General features: G+C 44.7%; 1 protein-coding gene across 1 annotated transcript in view; it reads right to left on the reverse strand.

Moving 5' to 3' along the window:
* SQOR (sulfide quinone oxidoreductase) overlaps nt 1-22,063 on the reverse strand; it is a 281,588-nt gene that overhangs the window by 30,934 nt on the left and 228,591 nt on the right. The window contains exons 5-6 of the mRNA XM_086958258.1: nt 1,386-1,580; nt 660-869 (exon numbers count right to left, since the gene is read on the reverse strand). Coding sequence (XP_086814384.1) covers nt 660-869; nt 1,386-1,580 — 405 coding nt within the window. The remainder of the gene's footprint in view (nt 1-659; nt 870-1,385; nt 1,581-22,063) is intronic.

Here is a 22,063-nt window from a genome sequence, read left to right on the forward strand (position 1 = left end):
AGTGTTTCCAGGATTTCTCTTTGCCTTAGGCTGAATTGTTTGAAATTTGTTTGACATACGACCAGATGGGCTGCAGTCACGCATGAGGATGGGGTTATCTGAGAGATGCAACTGATCTGAATTTAACTGATGCCGTTCTTTAGAAAAGTTTACATATCGCTTTTTCATAAATTTGTTCTGTTTTTCTATAAATGTTTATTTTATTCTTAGTTACTGCCTCGATTATACATTTATTTAGTTGTAATTTTGTAAATATGCCCTTATTTGATTAGACTGGATAGAATGTATTCTCTGTTGATTGTATATTTTTATAGGTTTCCTAGGTTACATGTTTGATTTATTTTTAGATCTGGTTTCATAATACACAACTATGATAATGTACACAATGATATTCTGAGTGCTGAAAGGGTTTTAGTTTGAGAGAAGGTTTATGGAGCCAACAGATGAACTGGTTAGCATATACTTGTGCAGATACAAGGGTAGAGGAAGGTTTCTTCTTAGTTAGTTTGACTTTGATACCCTTATCTCTTTACCCCTTGGATACAGATCTGCCGTAAGTCTTTTTTAGCTATCTTAATCTACTTTTATCGGCCAATGTCTAAACAGCTAGATAACAACACTACATAACAAAGAAAAGTATTTTGAATTTGTTAGCTTACCTCATACACATGAGTTTCTCCCGGATTGTCCAAGTTCTCAAACACAGCTTCGTGTTTGTCTGCACGCACCTCTATAAGACTCCGCTTGAAATTGAGCTGAATATTACGCTCCTTAATAATTTCCAAGAGTGCATCTGCGTACTTCTTCACTCCAAAAATTGCTCCCAGCGAAGTATTGAAAATGACATTAGCATCAGATCGCTTTCCTGTCTGAAAAAAAAAAACACTTGATAAAGGGACTGTGGTATGAATAGAAGATGCAAAAACAGAAAGTAAGAAAAACCCCTCTTTTATAAACCTTCCCCCTGGTATTGGTATATTTAGATAATTCTACAAGAGTAAAGATGTACCAGTTATCCGTGAAAGCATCTCTTACTTGAAGCGAAGATGAAAAATCAACTTAAACTTCCTGACATAACTGACTTAATTATCTCATATTTAAGGAAGTAATTGAGGAAAGAAGCAAATCATACCCTACTGGGTGAACTCACCAAATATAAGCAGGTCAAAGTTTGACAATTCAACACCACACCCATTCATAATCTTTTGAAACAGTTGCTTATTGTCTCCTGACTTGGCTACATATGGTGCATGCACTGACATTCCCTATTAGATAAGCATCCTATCAATCAATAGCATTATACACAGCTTTAAGCACACTCATTCAGATCTATAAGTCCATGTCTGGATCTTAAAGAAAGCCTTAACCTTCATAAAGAACCATACCTTTCTCAGATATTCCTCTGACAAGTACATGATCTTCTGAGGTGCTCCCGCACATTTCACTGGCGTGTTAGGGAATGTGAAAATAGCATTTCCCTTCTTGAAGTCTTGCAACGCCTTCCAGGTTTTTTCAACAGTTTGTAAGGAATAGTTGGAGCCTATTTTTGGATAATTGAAGCCTTCAGGCAAACCCTTGATCTACAAAAAATATATATGGTGTCATTATGGTGGTGTATAAAGTACATTGGTTTATATTCCATTTAATCTACGGGGGAACGCCAACAATTTTCACTTTTGCTTTTGTCAGCAGTATTTTTTGCATTAAAAGTGATATTATTTGAATATTCTTGTCTTCATTTATGAGTTTTGAATACTATTAAATCACAAGGAGATTTAGGAATATAACATACAGTTAGATGTACAAAAAATATAGCTATATCATTTTATATTTATAAATATATAAAGGTTTAACATCTTAATTAGCGGGAAAAAAATGGAAGGAATGTTTAAGAGGATACAAACATCAGTTGACCTCTAAGTATATTATACATTTGTCTCTTTGTACCAACTGTGTGATTAAATATTCAAAAATGTGTTGTCATGAATCACAATGTGTTGTCATGAATCACACCAAATGTATGACTCTCCATTATATGCTGCAGATCTATAGGCATATTTTCATCCATTTTATACTGTACCCTAGCCTTAGCACTCAACAGATTTGCACCCTAAAGAAAAAACAAACAATATTTTCTACACCAGAGGTGTGGAATTTAATAAAATATCTAATTGGCCATAGAACAGGTTGCATCATAAAACTGCTTGTCATGGAACTAAATCCACGTGTCTCTTTGGTGCCATGTAATGCGGTGACAAATTATGGTAGTAATCTCATTATATAAGAGCTCTGATAATAGCCTCCCTGATTATGCCAGAGCTCATACCATAGTAGGGTTTGAATACTAGCAATTTGTTTTGCCACCTTTCCAAAGAACTACATACTGGAGCTGGAGGTAGCGGTAAGCAATAGTTACCCGTGGTTGGAATGCCCTTTTGAGACTAGGCAAACCTACTCACTTGCATGTTATATGGGTTCTATGTTGGAAATTTACTCCAGACAAGGCAGAGGTAAAACGTCTTCCGAGGCTGGGGAAAAAAGTGGTCAGAGGGAAAGTGAACTTGTTACTGCACAACAGATTTTCGCCTGAGGAAATCAACGCATGGTCAAATGCAGTTCACAAATATTTTCTAGGAGTACAATTTCCTGACCTACTTCTGTAAATTCTTGTGAATTCATAAACGCTTTAAATCTGCACTATTGCAAGGACATAAACCATGGATGCACTTTTGTGACTTTCTTTAAGAATTGTTCCTCTATTTAGGTCTGGCGTTTTGTTTTTTATTAAAATTCTATCTCTTGCTCTAGCTACTGGCTGGCTTGAGTGTCAGTGACAGCATTCTGCTCTTTCATAAGAAACACATTGGCACGCAAAGTAGATTTGTTCAGCGTCCGGAAATACTGTGGCAATGTTTGTTTTTGGAGGTGAAAAATATCTTTTCTTTTGCCAAGGTCTGTTATAATGATGAGGGCCTGGCAGCTCCAAAAACAATATATCCTTATCAAAAACACGTCAAAACAAGACACGCACTAACATAACCAAAAGGCTGACAACCAAAGTCATACCTATTGGCTTTGCCAAAGCTTGTTTATTATCATGTTCCCTATAATTTTGTTGTAATTGGTTACACTGATTTTCCATTATGAATGTTTTTTTGGAAATACTAGCATGCATCAACACATTTTCCTAAACGATGCTTCAAAGAAATGGTACATAAATTTCACTAGTTTAGCAAAACATTTTTTCCCTAGTCACATTTTTTTATGACTTTTATTTTGAAAGAAAACAATCATCTTGTGTTCAAGCTTTTGCATATATATGTATCTAATCAGAGAGCATCCTGGAAACATACGAAGCCAAATATTGTTAAACTTTGCAAATGTATGTAGACATTTCTATACTGGAACCACTGTCAGTAGTGCAGTCTGAACTCACAACATTTACTAAAAGCGCTCACCCTAATCAAAAATGCTTTGTATTAATGAACCTTTAATACAAGTTCGAAGAACAGCATTAACATATGGGTACAACTATTCCCGTAACTGCAGACAATGCCCTTCCTGGATCCATAATGTGGTATTGTAATCTGGCAGCCAAAAGGGTTGTGCAGCAGGGGGCTGGGCCTTCTTGTTCCAAGGATAACAAACATGAAAACTTCTTGCTTCCCCCCAAAACAATATGTCCTGGGCATCAGGTTATAGGAGTTCCACACCCCTGTACACAAGCCTACATTTCTCTCCACCAACGGCATGCTTATAAAAACACACAAAACTTAAATAGGATTACCAGATTTTGAGATTTAAAAGCCATGACATTTCTCATAAACTAGGATTACAATTTTGCATCAATTGTGGGGCACAGAAGGACTTAAATGACAGCGCTGGACAACAGAGACAATGTGGTGCTAAGGGTAATTAAATGGACCTAAAAAAAATCTGTGTTAACTATATTGCTTTTTGCTACAGATAGCTAACTACTTCGGCACTGCAACAAATGAAAATGTGCCTCTCTGGACCTTGTGTTATTGAATTTTTCCGGGCTGGTGTTTAAGCAACGGAGAGATCAGCAAATCCAGGACGCCTGGTCACCATAAATCTATCCAAAGACGTAACCTTCGGCATGAATGAAATTACATGTGAGGTGAGGTCACCACTGATATCACACACAGTTTATTATTGCCAGTGCACAGCATGCAAAATAAAGAACAATAGGATACATTTGACGCAATACCTCTTTCTAGCCACCACACAAGAACAATTGAGGGCACAGTTCATAACGTTGAACTAATGTGCACAAATACCTCTATTACTTTTTATCCAGAAAGAATGAATACCAGTATGGTGTAATAATGTGTATTATCAACTTTGCTCTAAGAGGTGGGTTGTAGGCGTTCCAGAGGGGAGATGTTTTTTTAAAGTAATTGAACACCTGCAAACCTGCCAGTTTGTGGTTATTCCACCAGGAGTATGGTCAGAAATTTCACACTGATGGATAGGAGGAAATGTGTATGCAGCATGCAGAATGGGGAGGGAACAAACCCAAAGTAGGTGCGGGTGGCGGTAACATTTACATGCACCTTGATTTTATTAAGGTATATTCTTATAAAACAGAACACAGTGAATTCTACCAAAGCTACAATTCTAATTAACGCGGGTTAATGCCATTAGATTGCTCCATACATTAGGCCTCAAACAGGGCCACAGACAGGAACATTCTTTTCAGGTGGGATTGTCACCGCATTGACAGCGGGAACTGAAGGTTTATTTCGTTGGGCGCTGTTTCTCTGTGCGAGTCACTTAATGTCCAATCATACTTTAGTAATATACTCTTACATCTGCACTCTTTACTGTATCTATATCTCTATGTCTTTAGAACAGTTTTAAGAAGGATTTCAAGTTGTAACCTAGAGGGCTATTGGATAGAGCTCTGAATTTACATGACCCGTTTGGAGGCGGCAGGTTATGGAGTCATCCACAACTAAGTGATAACCCTAGTGGACGAGTTAAAAATGGCTTCTTTCGCATTGCCACTTTCCCTATAAATATAATATTTTACCCCTACTGGTTCACTACAAATCATCTTTCACTCCCGGGACGGTCTGAGAACTACTGACTACCTGCTACCTTCCTCCTCTCGCATCATTCTCTCTCCTCACTCCTTTTCCACTCTCCTGCTAGCTGTAATTACCTGGGGTAGCTATAGAAAGTAACAGAGGTGCCAGCAGTGGCCCGTGCCTTAAAAAGTAGCCTTCCATTGTTTGATCCCACTGGGGAAATGCCTGATGGAATAAACATGCCTTTTCATGACCAAGAATGGAGTATGCTGGGAGCTTTATTCATCGTTTCATTAGTAGAACAGATGCCACATACTGCTTGTACATCATGATGTGACCAGTCAAACTCTTCTGTGATCTCCAACTCTGTGTCTTTTCCAGGTTATTTGAATCAGACACATAACGCGATTCTTCTGAGGGGAATGATTCTCCCATCATCTGATGGTCTATTTGAATTTTTGCCAGCACAAAGACAAGCTGCATAACCATATGTCTGCATTCAGTAGGTGTGTAGGCATCACAAATAGAGTTGCTCTGGTCACCTTAACTTTGAGCTTGTCAATCAACCACCATCAAGTACTGTAACAATCAGGCACACTTGTTTGACTGAAAACTGAATCATCCCACAACCATTTTGTTACCTTGTGTTCAGTGACACCAAAAAGACAGTCCATTGCAGAATTCTTTACCCTTCTACATACATAAGAAATTTGAGTATTGCACATACCGCAGGGGCCAGGGTGATGCTTTCTAATGTCGCACCAAGAAGAACCGGAAAGCCAATAGTATTTTTATGTATGAACAGATCATTTATCTAGTACTGAAATACAGCATCTTTTTGTGGTGTAGCTTTCTGTAATGTTATATAATCTTGTGCCACCCAGTGATATTTTGTATGTGTGAATCATTTGTAGCACTTCAAGATATCAGCCCAGTGATATTGGAACGGGGTGCCACCTTTAAAGTGTTCGAGAAATCAAATAAACTGCAGACAAACCGCATGTATGACTGCAATTTTTCCTACCCTGGAGAGATGACTTATCTACTGAATACTGTAGATATGCAAGAGTCTCAGGAAAAGCATGAGAGCGCACGAGGCTGCTCTTTAAAAGAGTCTGAGAATTATGTCACTTTGTGGGCATCTAACAAAGTTAGGCCTCTTCTCTCAACAAATAAAGGAGACCTATATTGGAAATATTGAATGAAACTATCATAGCCTTCCAATTAACCTCTTGGCTGCTAGGCGTTTTCCCGCTGTGTGCTGGGAATTACCATTTTGCTGTTTGCATGACGAGCTCAGCTCGTCATCAGCACACGACACCCGTGGGTGATGACGAGCTGAGCTCGTCATCAGCGTCGAAAGGGTTAAGCACATATTGTATGTTTTCTCTTTAAAAGAGGGCCTCAGAAATTGACACAGATGCTAGCTGCTCCCCCACAGAACAGCACACTCCAAGCACTGAAGGAGCGTGATGGGCATTAAACACATTCCTCAGTTTTGAAAAAAAAATGTTCTTAACAATAATGAGTCAGTGAGTATATACAGCACAAAACATCTAATATTGCAGCTTGGCTGAACTTTTGACTAAGTAACTACTTTATTTAAAAAATGTGGGTATCTAAAGCCCTAAAAAGTCTGCTTCAGGTGGATCTCACCTTGAGTAAGGTCTGGAAGCGATAGCACAACCAAGTGTTGTGGCTAAGTAGAGAACTCGGGAGGGTCTCGGCTTGCGATAGAAGTGATGGCCCAGTAATTCAAGTGTGATTGCTCAGTTGGTGCGTGAAGTGGCAGCAAGTGAAAGGGCCGCCCAGGAACATGGAAAGATGACCCAGGATGTGGGTAGAGAACAAAGAGGAGAGAATCTTGCTGCAAAGAACGCCAAGATAAAGGAAGAGGGGAGTGTGCATAGGGTTGAGAAGAATGAGGAGAATGAGGGAAGGGGGCAGGCCCCCCAGGAGTCCTGTAGGTACAGTCTGAGGTCTGGTAAGGTGTGGGAGGTGGAACTGGCTAAACCTGGAGGAACTAGAGGAGAGACTTTAGGTGGAAAAAGTGGGTTACAGACTGTGAAGCCATGTAAAATATGACAGTGGAACAACTAAAAGGGGAAAACAAAACGACCCCCCCCTTTAAGGTCTTTTTGTCCAGTTGGATGCTGATTCAAATAAGGACATTAGGGTGGGAGGGAAGGAGAGAGAGAACAAGGCGAAGATGGCAGAGAAGGGGGTGAGGGACATCAAGGTAAGTGAGCTGATGATGGAGAAAGCAGTGAGGTCTGAAGTAGTGTCAGTACAGAAACCTATTGAGAACTCAAGAAGTAAAGGAGACCTAGGCAGCTCCATGATTAAATATAAAGTGGGTAACAGGTTTGCGGTACTTCTGTAGGAGGGGGTGAATAGGACATGCTGGGGAGTCAGGATCAGGGGGGGGCGGGAGCAGCAGGTTGGAGAGACGAGGTGAGAAGGATGTATGGAAGGAGGGGTGTGTGAACATGCAGGGACTGTGCAATGTTGCAGAACAACTCTCTAGAAATTAAAGGGGGTTTTGAGGTCTCAGTGGCCAACCAAAAAAGGTTAGAAAAGAAATTGTGAGGCGCTGGAGAGAACATTTAGATAATTTGTCAGTCAGAACTGAGGCACCAGAGAAAGATGTGCAAGAGCTTAGCAGGCCGGTGATAGTGAACAACTTCAGAAATCCAGACCATGAAATGACTGAATAAGGAGCTGATCAATAGGATGAACAACACTAATAGGAACAATCTAAGAATAGTGGGGGTGACAGAAGGTATAGAAGGAGGGGATCTGAGGGCATTTGTGATCGACCTCCTTAAGAGTACAGTGGTGCCTGAGGAGGCGGGTTTCGACCTCGCACATGAAATGCAGAGGGTGTATTGAGACCCCTGTAAGTTGAATCAGAAACAGAGTAATGCAAGGAAGACTCTGGTACATTTTCTGATGTATACCATGAATAAGCAAATTTTGGGGGCAGCTCTCAAAGCGAAATCTCTCCAGGCGAAAGGGGTGAACTTTAGTATGATAGATTGTAATTTTCCTGTTACAGAATGTCCTAATGATTTTGTGAATATGTTAGCCTAATGTGTCTAACCAATATGCAGTTACAGCCTATTATTCATGTGCTGCAACCCACTGAGCTATTTTTGTAATATGCAAGCTTCAGTTGGATAGAATTGTTTCTGTAATGGTTAAGCTTTTGTCTTATTTTTGCCTTCTAAGTTAGAAGACTTGTTGTAGTACATTGCCTTCCCTTCATTAGGTTCCCATTATTGATATTTCTGTATACTTTCCTATATGAGAGAGAAGCTTGTCTATGGCAAACAGTTTTCTGATGCTGACATTTGCTCTGCAGCTCCAATGTTTCATGGTACAGTTTTCCCCCCTCCCTTATGAGCAGAAAAACCCTGTTTCAGCATTTCTTGCCTTGAGTTAGTTTTTTTTTTAAATCTGTTTATTAGCATAGTTTTGAGAGCAGTAACAGCATACATCTTCATATATACAAGCTCAGTATTAATCCCGGTGGTACATGCATGCGTTTGCTCAGAGCCTATATAGAAACATAGTGAATTTGATTTTTCATTTTGTCGATGAACCAGAACAAACTAACAAACAAACCCCGTTCACACCCGGTCCCACCCTCCACCCCTATGAAATCCCACCCGTCACTCTCTCAGCAGGCACATAATTGAAATATCGACATAGTTTTGCAGAAATGTTTCCATGCCCTGGAGTAGCAGAGCTTCGGCTCTGTGACCTTGAGGGGAGATAACAGTGTTGCCTTCGCAGGTGCAGATGCCTCATTTATGAGTTCATTGTTCACCCTCTGCTGAGCCCAGTACTCTTCCAGTCTGGGCGTGGTTTTACTCTGCCATGCTATGCTATAATGTATTGCTGTGATGAGAGGAGGCAGTCCTCTCGGTGCACTCCCTGGGGTGTAGACTGGACAGGGCCCATCTGCAGATGAATATTATGGCCAATAAATATATTTCTAATTCTTCTCCACTGCCTGGCTGGCTTATTATATGAGAATGATAGATGAGTGAGGTAAGTCGCTCAGGTGGATTTGAGCCACTCTTATCAAGTATAAGGTCCGATCTATGCAGACAGACACAGGACAGACAGTGGGAGTTGGGTAATAGGATGAAGAAGTTGAAGGAGATGGGGGCAAAGCCCCAGCCGAAGTTCCCCGCACTTTTGAAAGTCATGCTCAATTTTAGGGACCCAGAGAAAGTGGACCAGTTTATCCAGAATGCAAAAAATGTGGAAGTGAAAGTAAGAAGGCCACTATAAGATACGGGAAACAGCCTGCACAACGATTTTTTAACAACGAGTGGCCTCAACAACGACTCATAAACAACGACCTGCAACTGAACCACGACCACCGCAACAACTACTTAATTAAACAACGATTGGCCTTAACAACGACTTTAAACATGAAAAAAATGTAATCCATTTAAAGATCATTTTGAGGCCAGTAGATGGCACTGTAGGGTTGTTTTCAAATGAAGTTTTCATGTTGACGTGTTTATTTTTTTATTGCTTTAAATAGTGCATTTGGATAACATTTTCTATTTAATATGTCGCCAATTAAGTTAGTATTCTAGCTATGCCCACTTTCACATCCCATCTTCACAGTGTCTTTCTGTGTGATCTCTGGCATTTTGCACTTTTTAAATCAGATTCTAATACTCACTGCAAAAAAATAAAGTAGGCTGATGTGGCCTGCTGCATCAAGCAGCTCGGAATATAAATTATCATTCTTAGAACCGCCCACCCGGGAGTTCCGCTTTCTTTATCCAATGTTAGCAGGTTTCTTTTTCATCACTACGAGCACCCTTTTCGCGGGTTTCATTATTTTTTTTTCCTCCATTCCTTTCTCTTTTCTGCCATTATTTCTATAGCTCTAGGAATGGCTCCACTACGAGTATTTTCATGTTTGATAACAACATCCCAAAACAGCGTGGTCCAGTTAGGAAAGTGAAAATAGAATTTCAAAAATAAAACGAAAATACAAGCAACCTTTTTCATTAATTCAAGCATGGTGAGTAACAGTTAGTAGCATTGTAGAAAATATAATTAAAATCTGAGGTAAGCGTCTATGTGTCAATATTAGTAATGTTAAAAAAGAAAAAACACTGCAAGAGTGGCATTTTCAAAGATAGCATATAATTTTAAATTGCCAACAGTTTAAAAATATGGGTAGATTCGGTTTGTATGGCAATAGAATTTTTTTCGTGGTTCAGTTAAGTCCTGGTTCAATACTTTAGTGGTTAGCTATTGGTCGTTGTTTAGCCTTCGTGGTTAGGGCACTCGTGATTTCGGAGGTAGTTGTTTAATCATACAACCACATAGATGATCAGGAAGCTTTGAAAGAGGTGTTTCTGGCCTTGTTGACTTTCGACTCCCCCATAATAATGAGGGATTTTAATATTGTGATGGACAGTAGTTTAGATAGATCTTTGATGCACAATCAGAAGAATGCATCCAAGGCTCGAGCCTTTTTGTCCTTTATGTTGGATGAGCTGTGATTCGTAGATGGATGAGAGTGAGGGCAGGAAAGAGGAGGGGGCACACTTTCTACTCCAAAAAATATGGACATTCATCTGTTTATGTTAATATATGGTTTATCCGCTTATATTATTATAATATTGTGATGGATAGTAGTTTAGATAATCTTCGATGCACAGTCAGAAGAATGCATCCAAGTCTTCAGCCTTTTTGTCCTTTATGCTGGACGAGCTGGGATTAGTAGATGGATGGAGAGTGAGAGCAGGAAATAGGAGGGGGCACATTTTGTACTCCAAAAAAAGGACACTCATCTGCCTATATTATTTTTCTACCGACAGAGAATGGGAAAAGTTTGGAACATAAGCAGATACATACATCAGATCATGCATTGGTGGATCTAAAACGTATCATTACAGAATAGAGGAAAGGGAGGAGATGAACTATGGATAGGCGATTGTTACGTAGGGAGGTGGGGATATCAACAGAGGTATTTGTAAAGTTGGAAAAAGTTATAGTCTCAGTATGAAAATTTTTACTTTATGAAATTTTGAGGGGGAATGGACAGATTCCAGAAACCTGGAATGAGGCCACTGTTAGTTTGATTTTAAAATCCAATAAGCCAGCAATTAGATGTGGGTCATATAGGCCAAGATCTCTCTTAAATTGTGATAATGTTTTTACTGCGATTATGAAGAAGAGACTCGCTCAACGAGTAGGAGTACTGATCGGTGGTGACCAAAAAGGGTTAATACCTGGAAAATAGCTGAGGGAATTAACCTGCTACTGGGGTCTATAGATTTGGCGGCTGCGAACTCTGAACCTCTAGGGGTGATAACAGTCAATGCGGCCAAAGCCTATGATCAGGTTAGGTGGCGTTATCTGATGGAAGAACTAAATCATATAGGTCCAGGTGATAAGTTTTGCAGGGTTATTGAGTGAATCTATAGGGGACTCAAAGCAAGGATATTTGTGAATGGAGAGCTAACTGGACTGGTGATTATAACTAGAGGGACTAGGCAGTGTTGTCCCTTATCTCTGCTCCTGTTTAACAAGTGCATAGAGTACTTTGCGCAGAGAATAAAAGTATTGTGCCCTTTTTAGGTCGAAGCCTGCGTTGCAGTGCATGCGCTGTCGCAGGCGAGAGTTCTTGTTAGCAAGAAGGGGCATGAAACCACGCCCCTTCTTCCATTGGCTGGCCTCGCCAAATGGAGGCCTGCCACTGGACAAAGCCCGTGTTCGGCTTTGATCCCGCCTCTCGAGGACTGGGTGATGTGACTTACGGTGTCGCAGTGCATTCCCGCCTCTCGAGGACTGGGTGATGTGATTTACGGTGTCGCAAGCGTATTTTCTAAAATATCGCTATGGCAACCATGAGTCAGGTCACCAGTCCGGGAGGGGCGGGATTCATTATCGCGTTTCCGGCTATTTTTTATTTTTTTTGTACATTTTTGCAGTCATTCCTGCGCGTTCCTCGGCGGTGGAGGAGGTAGGGGAGAGGCGGTGCTGGTTTTAAATGTATTTATTTGTTTACAGTTTTTATATAGCGCCTCCTAGTATTAGGGAATAGGAGCGCTTTAGCATACACCGTGAAGTAGAAGGACACTCTTTGGAAAGGCATCTGCAGTAGCATGGGAAAGGCAGCTCGGAATCTCCGTTTGAAGCGCCTAGAACAGGGTCCGCCGGGCTGTTTTGACGGGCAGAGTCGCAGTGAACACCTTATATGGAAGAGATGGGCGTTAGGCGGGCTTTAGCAAGTTTCTGGCACCGCGTCAGAGGTAGTAGGCGCTATATAAATGCAATTTAAGCCGGACAACCGCCTTAGAATAATCAACAATCCCGGACAAACGTGGGCTGGCTGTAGTGCGCTGAAAACCTAAGCTACATTCAGACTTTTAATTGGAAAGTGCCGGCACTTCTCAGAAGCAAAGCAGGTACAGTCAGAGAGAGTACCTGCACTTTTATTTTATGCTCCGGCCTTAACATTCTGCAACCAAGCTGTAGCCTAAAACTAAATAAATATCTAACCTAAGTAGGCGCTGAAGGCCCAGGGGTTGCTCCAGCAGAATGGGTGGTCAGACACGAGAACTGGACATAGAAATGCCACCGAGGAGGAGCTTCGCGGGCAACCAAGATGGCCGCGTAAGCTCGGAGCTCCGCGGACCTTCCGACCCTCATATATCCTGTCTGATATCCTGTTCCACGAGGGTGGATTCCTATTGCTGATGGTCTACTGAGGCGAGAACTGCTTTCCGCTTTCGAATCGGTGGTTCCTACGCTGAGCTACGTCGAGTGGAACTCCGTGCCAGTACTGTGCCATTGTCTCTCCGGTCTCCGTCACTCCGCACGATTGATCTGCGGAGTGATTGCCTGTCGTCTCTGCTGGCGGAGTACTAGTGCCTACAGTTCATTCCTACGTCGGCCTGGTCTAACTATTCAGCCCGGATTCTCTACTTGGCTCGCTGGGCTCGGGCTTGGTTGGTGCAGCCCTTTGTTCTCATCGGAACCAACATGGCGGACAGAGGGGACCCCGACAAGACATCGAACAAAGGCGTCCGCGGGAAAACACAGCCGCAGCAGAACAGAATTGAGCGATATACCCAGCCGAAGACGCCGCCTGCCACGAGATCCTCTGCCAAGAGCCTTCCACCTACGGGCTCGCCCGACAGATCCGAGCCTACCCTGAGCGACATTATGGGAGCCCTCACCAGCTTTCGGGCTGACATGCAACAGCAACATGAGATCTTGACCCACAAGGTAGACACCATGGCCGTTGACCTGACTCTCATTAGAGCCGACCTGGGCAAAACTAATGATAGAGTGAAGACATTGGACATTAAGACCTCCAGCCTGACAGCCGACGTCTCGGACCTTCAAACCGAGGTCCGGAACCTGCGGATGACTGCGGACCAATTCTCGAGGAGGCTGGAGGACTTTGAGGGACGTGCCAGGCGGCAGAATGTCCGCATTGTCGGTGTCCCGGAGGGCTCGGAGGAAGCGGCGACGGACCTCTTTGTTGAAGAATTGATAAAGACCCATTTGGCACCGTCTGGCCTTAGTAACTTTTTCTCTGTGGAGCGTGCCCACCGAGTGCCGGGCGGCCCGCCGAAATCGGACGTGGCGCCTAGGCCCATTGTGGCACGACTTCTCAACTTTCGGGACCGGGATGCGGTCCTGCAGGCATCCAGACGACATGGACCGCTTAAGTACCAGAACGCTGAAGTACACTTCTACCCGGACTTTACCAGGACGGTACAGCGGCAGCGCCAGAGCTATGCCGGGGTAAAGAGGAGATTGCGAGATATGGGATATAAGTATTCCATGATGTTTCCTGCCAAACTCCGGATTGAACATGAGGGCCGTGCCCTGTTCTTTGACTTTGCCGAGAATGTGAGTGAATGGTTGGACACTTTGTCGCCGCGTCGAGACGCCCAAGATGACCACGGTGGAGGTGCGGCTGGTGGCCCGGATCTATGAGACTTGGCTCTACAGTAGGGACACCGGCGTTTGGTGACCCGGCTTCATTAGACTGTTGGGTATTGTTTCTTAATTGACCCTGTTGACTTCCCTGTCGGTACATGGAGGGTGGCGGGAGGAGTTCGCGGAGATTCCTTACTCCTCTGGGTCTCTTTTTGTAGAGTAGTTTCTGGGGCGACAGGCACACTGCTGGTTGGGGGGGGCTTTTTAGTCTGATGCAGGGGTGCAGGGTGGGGGGTGGGGGGTGCAACTATGCAAGTTTATTTGTTTGTTCGTTCTTTCTCTTATCTTTCCTTCAGGCAATGGATCGTGTTTACTGCTGTTTACTTGATGTTTGGGTTGGCTGGGGTTGGGTGGGACGGGTTGCGGGACGATGGGGGGTAGGAAATTAAAAGTGATCAGTTGGAATGTTAATGGGTTGGGTGACCGTGTTAAGAGAGGGGTGGTGATTCAACTGCTTAAGAGACATATGCCCGATATTGTTCTTTTACAAGAGACGCATTTGGTAGGCAACTCTTGCAAGGCCCTTAACCGTAAAGGTTACAAGATGGTGGCCCACTCTGGGTTCTCTTCGGGCTCCCGGGGGGCGGGTATCCTGGTGCGTGCGTCCCTTCCCCTTGAGATAGACGTCACTGTGATTGATGAGAGGGGGCGCTACGCTGCAGTGGCGGGGAGATGGGAAGGGCGTTCCCTAGCGCTACTTTCGGTTTATGTTCCCCCGGGCCTGCAATCCAGTACCTTCCAAGACTTCGGTGGCGCCATATTGTCCCTGCCTGCTGGCCTATTGATAATGGGGGGTGATTTCAATTCAGTCTGCTCTGGTTCCCTGGACCGCCAACCACCGAGAGATCTCCGCAGCTCCCAACTGTGGTTGCCTTCCTTTCTTGACTCTATGGGTTTGGTGGACAGTTGGCGACTGCTACATCCGGTGCTTCGCCAATTTTCCTTCCTTTCGAGTGCCCATGGTAGTCTCTCCCGTATAGACTACGTTCTTACCCTGACTGCGCATGCATCTGCCGTGTCTGAGGCCCGTTTTCTGGCGCGGGGTATTTCCGACCACTCCCCGTTGTGGGTCTCGTTTGATTTTAACATCGTCCTGTCTGACCGTCGGTTGGCGGTTAACCCATGGTTTTTTATGAATCACAAGACTCGTGCGCTCCTTGCTAAGGCCATCGACCTCTATTTTTCGGAGAATGTGGGCTCGGTTGGCTCGGCTATCACCTTGTGGGAGGCATTCAAGACTGTGTTGAGGGGTGAGGCTCTTGCTCTCATTGCGGAGGCCAGGCGAGTCAGAGATGCCGACCTCGCGTGTATTGAAGACGAGGTTTTGCGCCTCGAGTCCCGTTTGGGACCCGAGCCCGACCCCTCTCTCTCGCATGACCTTTCCCTTAAACAAGCGGAATACCATGATCTCGCCACGAATGCTGCCCTTACCCTGGCTAAGGAACAGCAAGGTCGTATCTACGACGTTGGGGACAAAGCCGGGAAGCTGCTGGCCTGGCTGGACAGGCGCGAGATGGCTAGCCGTGTGGTGCCTGAGATTTTGGGCGACGACGGGGTGGCCGTCACGGACCCAAGTGCCATTGCCGAGTCTTTTGCTGATTATTTCCAGGGTGTCTACACTTCCAATTCAGACCGCTCCGAGGCTGACTCGGCAGCGTTCCTCTCGATGATTGACCTTCCCTGTCTTTCTGAAGAGGACCGTGCCGACTTAGATCGAGACATATCCGCTGATGAGGTCGCCTTGGCGATCCGTGCATTAAGGTCGGGTAAAGCGACTGGCCCCAATGGTATCCCGGTCGAGTTATACAAAATTCGGCCGGATGTGGTATCCCCGCACCTGCGAACTATGTTTTTGAAGGCGCGGGAAGAGGGCCTCCTCCCCTTGGATCAGCGGTTGGCCACCATCGTGGTTATTCACAAAGAGGGAAAACCGAGAGATGTGTGCCGGTCCTATCGCCCCATCTCTCTCCTCAATGTGGAGCCTAAGATCCTAGCCAAATTGCTTGCCAATCGGTTGGTTGGAGTCATTGGTGATTTGGTGCACCCGGACCAGTCGGGTTTTATTCCCCGCCGTAACACTGCCCTTAACCTGCGTCGGCTTCATGGTGTTATGGCTAGAGCTCACACCCTAGAGGAACCGGCGGTACTTGCTTCTCTCGACGCCACGATGGCTTTTGACTCCCTTGAGTGGAGTTATCTTTGGGCGGTGCTAGCGAAGCTTGGATTTGGACCGGTCTTTCTGAGTTGGGTGCAACTTCTTTACGCTTGCCCGCTGGCTAATGTCACAGTTAATGGCCGCGTGTCGGCGTCCTTTGCCCTTCACCGAGGTACCAGGCAGGGTTACCCCCTATCACCTCTCCTGTTTGCTCTGGCTTTGGAGCCGCTTGCGGCCATGCTACGTGTACACCCGGACTTACATGGTATAACCTGGGCCCCGGGCTTTGAGGATAGAGTTTCCCTGTACGCAGATGACATTCTGCTCTATCTTACTTCCCCCTGCAAGTCGCTCATTGTGGCATGCAACGTGCTCAGGCTGTTTGGACGCCACTCTGGCCTGGTCATCAACTGGGCTAAGTCTTCCCTTTATATTCTAAAGGGGGACACACCGCGCCTTCCCAGAGGCTGCAATATCCAGATGGCCAGACAGGGCTTTAAGTACCTGGGAATATACATTTCCGGTAGTTCTAAGGCGCGATACGATCACAACCTCCTTCCCCCTCTCCAGCGGTTGCGGAGAGATGTGGAAAGTTGGCGCAGGCTCCCGCTCTCTCTCCTGGGCCGGGCAGCATTGTTTAAAATGATGTCCTTGCCCAGGTTTCTGTATGCTTTACAGAACACTCAGGACCCGGTTCCGGCCTGCTATTTTCGGGAGATTGAGAGCTTGCAACGCGCCTTACTCTGGGAGGGTCGACCCCGTGTCGCCATCCAGAAGCTCACATTGCCGTGGTACGACGGAGGCATCGCCCTACCGGATGTACGTCGGTACTACTGGTCCTCTCAGCTCACTGCTATCAACCATGGTTTTTATGGCCCCGTGGATAGCCCAGGCTACGCGATGGACAGATGGCTTTTGCGCGGTGGCAACTATTATCGTGCCCTGTATTCCAGATCCTTTGATCGGCGCCTGTCAGGCCCGACCAAGGCAGCGGTTCGCGTTTGGCGGACGATTACTGAAGCGCAGGGTTGGCAGGGCAGGCTGACTAGGTTCACCCCACTGTACGACTCTGATATCTTGGGCAGACTGTGGCACACCAAGGGCTTTGACAAATGGGATCTCATAGGTATCTCCAGGGTGGACGACATGGTTACTAAGGGCGAAGTCAAGACCTTTCCTCAACTGCAGGCCGAATATCATTTGGGCGGTTCGGAGTTTTTCCGCTACGCCCAGCTGAGGCAGGCATTGATCTCTGCCAGGCCGGCGGAGGGTGAGATCCCCGAAAGCTCCCTCTTGGAGGACAGGATTCTGGATGGCCATATGCCTGACAGTGCTATTTCTCTGTCCTATAAAAAATTGATTAATGTTCGCACTGATCTTCTCCTGTGCTTGAGAGATCAATGGATGGCGGATGGCCTGGAACTTGACGATGAGGACTGGCAGAGTGCAGTGTCTTCCCCTAAGGAGGTCGCTATCTCCTCACGTCTCCGACTGGTGCAATTCAAAATCCTTCACCGGGTGTATGTCACCGGCCCTCGGCTCTTGCATATGGGATTCTCGCTCGATGGCCTTTGTCGTCGTGGTTGTGGGGCTCTCGCAACTTTTATACATATTCTGTGGGAATGCCCCGTCATTGCCCCTTACTGGGCGAGAGTGCACCGGATTATGGGTGAGGTGACTGGTGTGGTGTTGGCTGCGGAGGCGCGGAGGTGCCTCCTTAACGTCTGGGAACCGACTGATTACAACACGGCGCAGACTCGTTGGGCGACATTGGGCAATATGATTGCCAAGCGTGATATTGCTCAAAAGTGGGGTGCTGCTACGGCCCCCCTGGTGGTACAATGGAAAGCCAACATGGATTGGTGCATGTTCAGAGAAAAGACGGTTTATGTTGCCAGGGGGAGGCCTCAGACATGGAATAAAGTGTGGGGGGCATGGAATACATACAGGGGCGATGTGTGCTTGCCGCCGGAACCTGTCCCCCTGGACGAACACCTGTCACCGTAACCTGTGACACCAACTGTTTTATGCTGTTTGTACCTCTCCTGCTCTTTCCTCCCCCCCCTCCCCATCCTACCATTCATTCTTTTTATCGAATCTCTACCTGTCCTCCTCTGCCTTTGGCCGACTCCTATATGTCTCTGCTGTTCCATTGCCAATCTTCCGCGCCTTTTGGCGTTTCTTTTCTTGGTTTAGTTATCTTTTATTAAAAAATAAAAAAACAACCTGCAATGTTCTGATGTGAATCGCCTTGCATTGTTTTCCTCCTGAGTCTATGCTGCCTTGCCTCCGGGATGTTAGGCTAAATAGCTGTGTGCTCTTTTATAATAAAGGTTTTAAAAATTAAAAAAAAAAAAAAAAGAAATGCCACCGAGCTCCGGGACCCTCTAAGTATAGGATCTTTGCACCTTACCAGTTCACAGGGCACCGAAGTTGGAGAGGGCGGTCCTGGCCAGGGAGTGGCAGCCGGGAAGCGTTGGTCGGGCACGGGCTGTTTCCCTTCGGAGTGAATGGAGCTGTGAACGCAAAGCGTAGACCGCCCTCTACTGTCCACAAGCAGTACATGCAGCTTGCCCTACTGTAACCAGCAGCATCGGATGTGTATCTATCTCTGCCCGTCACATGATGATTTGAACATGCTTCAGTAGGACATACGGACATCGGCTGTGCAGGCTTTCGCTGCACACTCAGAACAGGTAGAGCAGGGATAGGACAAGTGTCCCCAACACACAACAAAAGAATAGCGCTGGCTGCCCGAGTGCAAGCCTCCCCTCACAGAACAGTCGCAACCTGTGTGGTATCTCTGCCAGGTGCCCCCCCTTCCTCAAGAACTGAAATGAGACAATCCAAGCCGGAGCCGTGCAGACCTCCCAAACACACAGTAATCACTGCATAGGCAGCAGGAGAGGTACAGCTTGTGAAGAAAGCGAGCCTCGCACGCATAAAACTTATCAAGGCTCTTTGTAGGACATGTATTTTGTTCCATCACAACCTAGCTTCCAAATTGACTTTACTCTGGATTTAAATAGTTTCTGTAGGTTTAAGCTGAGGGAGGGTTCTCTGTACTCGAATCCCTTCCACCTCCAGCATAAGCACCGAGAGGGAAGTATGTTGGTTAAGATGAACAGATAGGGTATTGAGACAGTAAAGATGGACAGAAAGGGTAATGAAACCATAAAGATTAACAGATAAGGTAGTGAGTTAGTAAAGATGAAAAAAGCTGTAGGGAGTCTAAAGATTAACAGATAGGGTAGTGAGTCAGTAAAGGTTAACAAGTAGAGTAGAGAGTTAGTAAAGATGAACAGATTGGGTATTGAGTTAGTAAAGGTGATCAGATATGGTAGTGAGTCAGTAAAGGTGAACAGGTAGGGCAGTGAGTCAGTAAAGAGGAATAGACAGGGTAATTAGTTAGGAAAGGTAATGAGATAAGGTAGTGAGTCAGTAAAGGTGAACAAGTAGGGTATTGAGTTAGTAAAGATGAAGAGATAGGCTAGTGTTGGACCCTGGGAATGTACTTTGTTTTGAAAAGTTTTAGCTATGTTCTGATTCCTCGTGCTAAGAAGCTGCCTGCATCTCTAGCTTCTCATTTTGCGGTGTTACATTTCTGTTTTCGCCTGTATTGATGATGTGTGGTTGGTTGTACTTGTTTCCATCACCTTTGCAACCCATGGGTTGTGTCACGGTGTATCCTGGCACTTGGGTGGTACTCCTCGTTGTATGCATGTTAGTGTAGTGATACTTGTGTAGGCCTCCTTTCTGGTGTGTGGTTGTGTTGTGGCACCACTGAGGTCCTTCAGAGGTTATGAGTGGTAGTCTTTGTGAAGGACACGCTTGAAGGCCTAGACTTAGTTTGGTTGTGCCCATCTTTGTGTCCAGCTAGGCTTCAATTGACTCGGATGTGCTGCTTTCACTGTTGCTAGTTACTTTAACAATGCACATAGTTGCTATACATCTAGGAAGTGCCTCAAACTTTATAGCTTTTTGACACTTAATAGATGTTACTTGTGCCTAAAGTAGTGGCACCTATTGGGATGGTATTGAAAAGACCAAAGCATATATTTAAGGTTGTTGGGTATGAACCCTGTGACATCTGAGTTACAAGTTGTACTCTGCCACCATTACAGAGTGCGCTGCTGCTGTTTGGTGGTTGTATTCCACCGCTTAGTAGCTGCCTGGCTATATCCCAACTGTGGGATGTGTTACTTCCCAGTTTGTTTAGCCTTGAACAGTGATTCCCTGTGCTGTGTAGTCATGTCTGGATGTATTCTGCTGCCCCTTGCATCAATGTTATATTTCTTTCCTAGATCTTTCAGTTGCATCAGTAAGTTAGTAGTGACAATATGTCAGTGCTTTCGCTCTGATGTTAAAGTGTGATCACACCCATGTGGCGCCGCATAGTCTGTGCTATGGGCTCTCAGTACGCCGAAGTTGCCTAGTTGTTTGAAGGGTATTACTTAGGCTTTCAGTGAGTTCTGGTGTTATTGCGATGGTCTGGGTGTGTTCTGTTTCTCCTCAGAAGTTGTCTTTCTCTTTGGGATGAATTCTCATAGCAGTTATTTTCATATAATTAAGATGGCTGTAGTGTGGGCCCAGGTGCACCTCACGTTGGGACGTTTTTGCATAGTCACATTGGTCTATAGCTCTATAATGTAGAATGTGTTTGTGTGTTTTTGTGTTGACCAATCAGAAGCTGTCTAACTTCCTTTGATTTGTGCTAAATCTTCTGAGTAATGTTTTAATTTGATGCTTGGAGCTGTGTAGTGGGCGTGGTCATAGGCGACAAGGTTCATTTTTGTTTTTTATTTGTATGTTATTGACATTTTCAAGCAAAAAAACAAAAGCAAACATAAACAACAAGCATTTGCAATGGAATAGGACCCGCATTTGCCCTAGTTTAAGCTATTGGCATTGTAAATAACAATGCGTTTTATTTAGGTTTAAAAAAAAACAAAAGATAAAGAAAAGGCATGGTCATTTACAATGCCAATAGCTGAAACTCGCTTAAATGCGACACAAGTTGCATTGCAAATGCTTGTTCTGTAATGGGATGATCCTATGGTGTGTTCAGCTAATGCACACAAGACAATATCGCTGATTAAGAAGGTAGTGCACACCTTTGAGGCACTCTTATGGTACTAGGTGAATGAGGAGAAAACAAACTGAAATAATGAATTGGAATTGTACCTGGGAAGGGTCCGAAAGGCGGGAAACTATGAAGTATTTGGGAATACAGGTGACAAAAGTCCTGGGAAAGTTGGTGTGCACTAATTTGTAAAGAGGTATGTAAAAAAATGCAATAATCTCCTTCTGACTGTATGGTTGAAAAAATATAGAGAAAATGAAGATCCTTCCAAAGTTCACTTTTCTGTTTGATTGTATACCTTTAACCTTTGAAGAAAAATACCCTGAGAAAAGCACAGGGAAATGCAACTAGCTTTTTAAGGGCCAGTAAAGTGGTCAGAACAGCGTGGAAGGAGCTAAGAAAATTGATAGTGAGTGGAGGGTTAGCACTGCTGGACCTTGAGTGATTGTTGGGCTTTTAAGTTGAAAAACTGGAGAATATTGATAGACAGGTTGCAATGCATGGTAAACAACGAGACAGAGGAGGGTTTTTTAATACATGTTTGGCTCCCCAAGATTTCTTTTTTAAAAGCGAGGTTGAAGATACTTCAGGCGGCCACTCGAGTCTGGTATGAAGTCAGGTTGATTTTGGGGATCCCTTACTACAGTAAGTGTGTGCCAATTTGGGGTTTACCAGGGCAACCAGACTGTTTGAGGATAAGATATCCTAGTCAATCAGGGGGATAAGATGAGATGCTGAGGCAATCTGTAAAAAAGAGGCAAGATATTACTAGGG

The sequence above is a fragment of the Lissotriton vulgaris genome, chromosome 2_1 (assembly GCF_964263255.1).
Source record: "Lissotriton vulgaris chromosome 2_1, aLisVul1.2, whole genome shotgun sequence".
In the NCBI taxonomy this organism is placed as follows: domain Eukaryota; kingdom Metazoa; phylum Chordata; class Amphibia; order Caudata; family Salamandridae; genus Lissotriton; species Lissotriton vulgaris.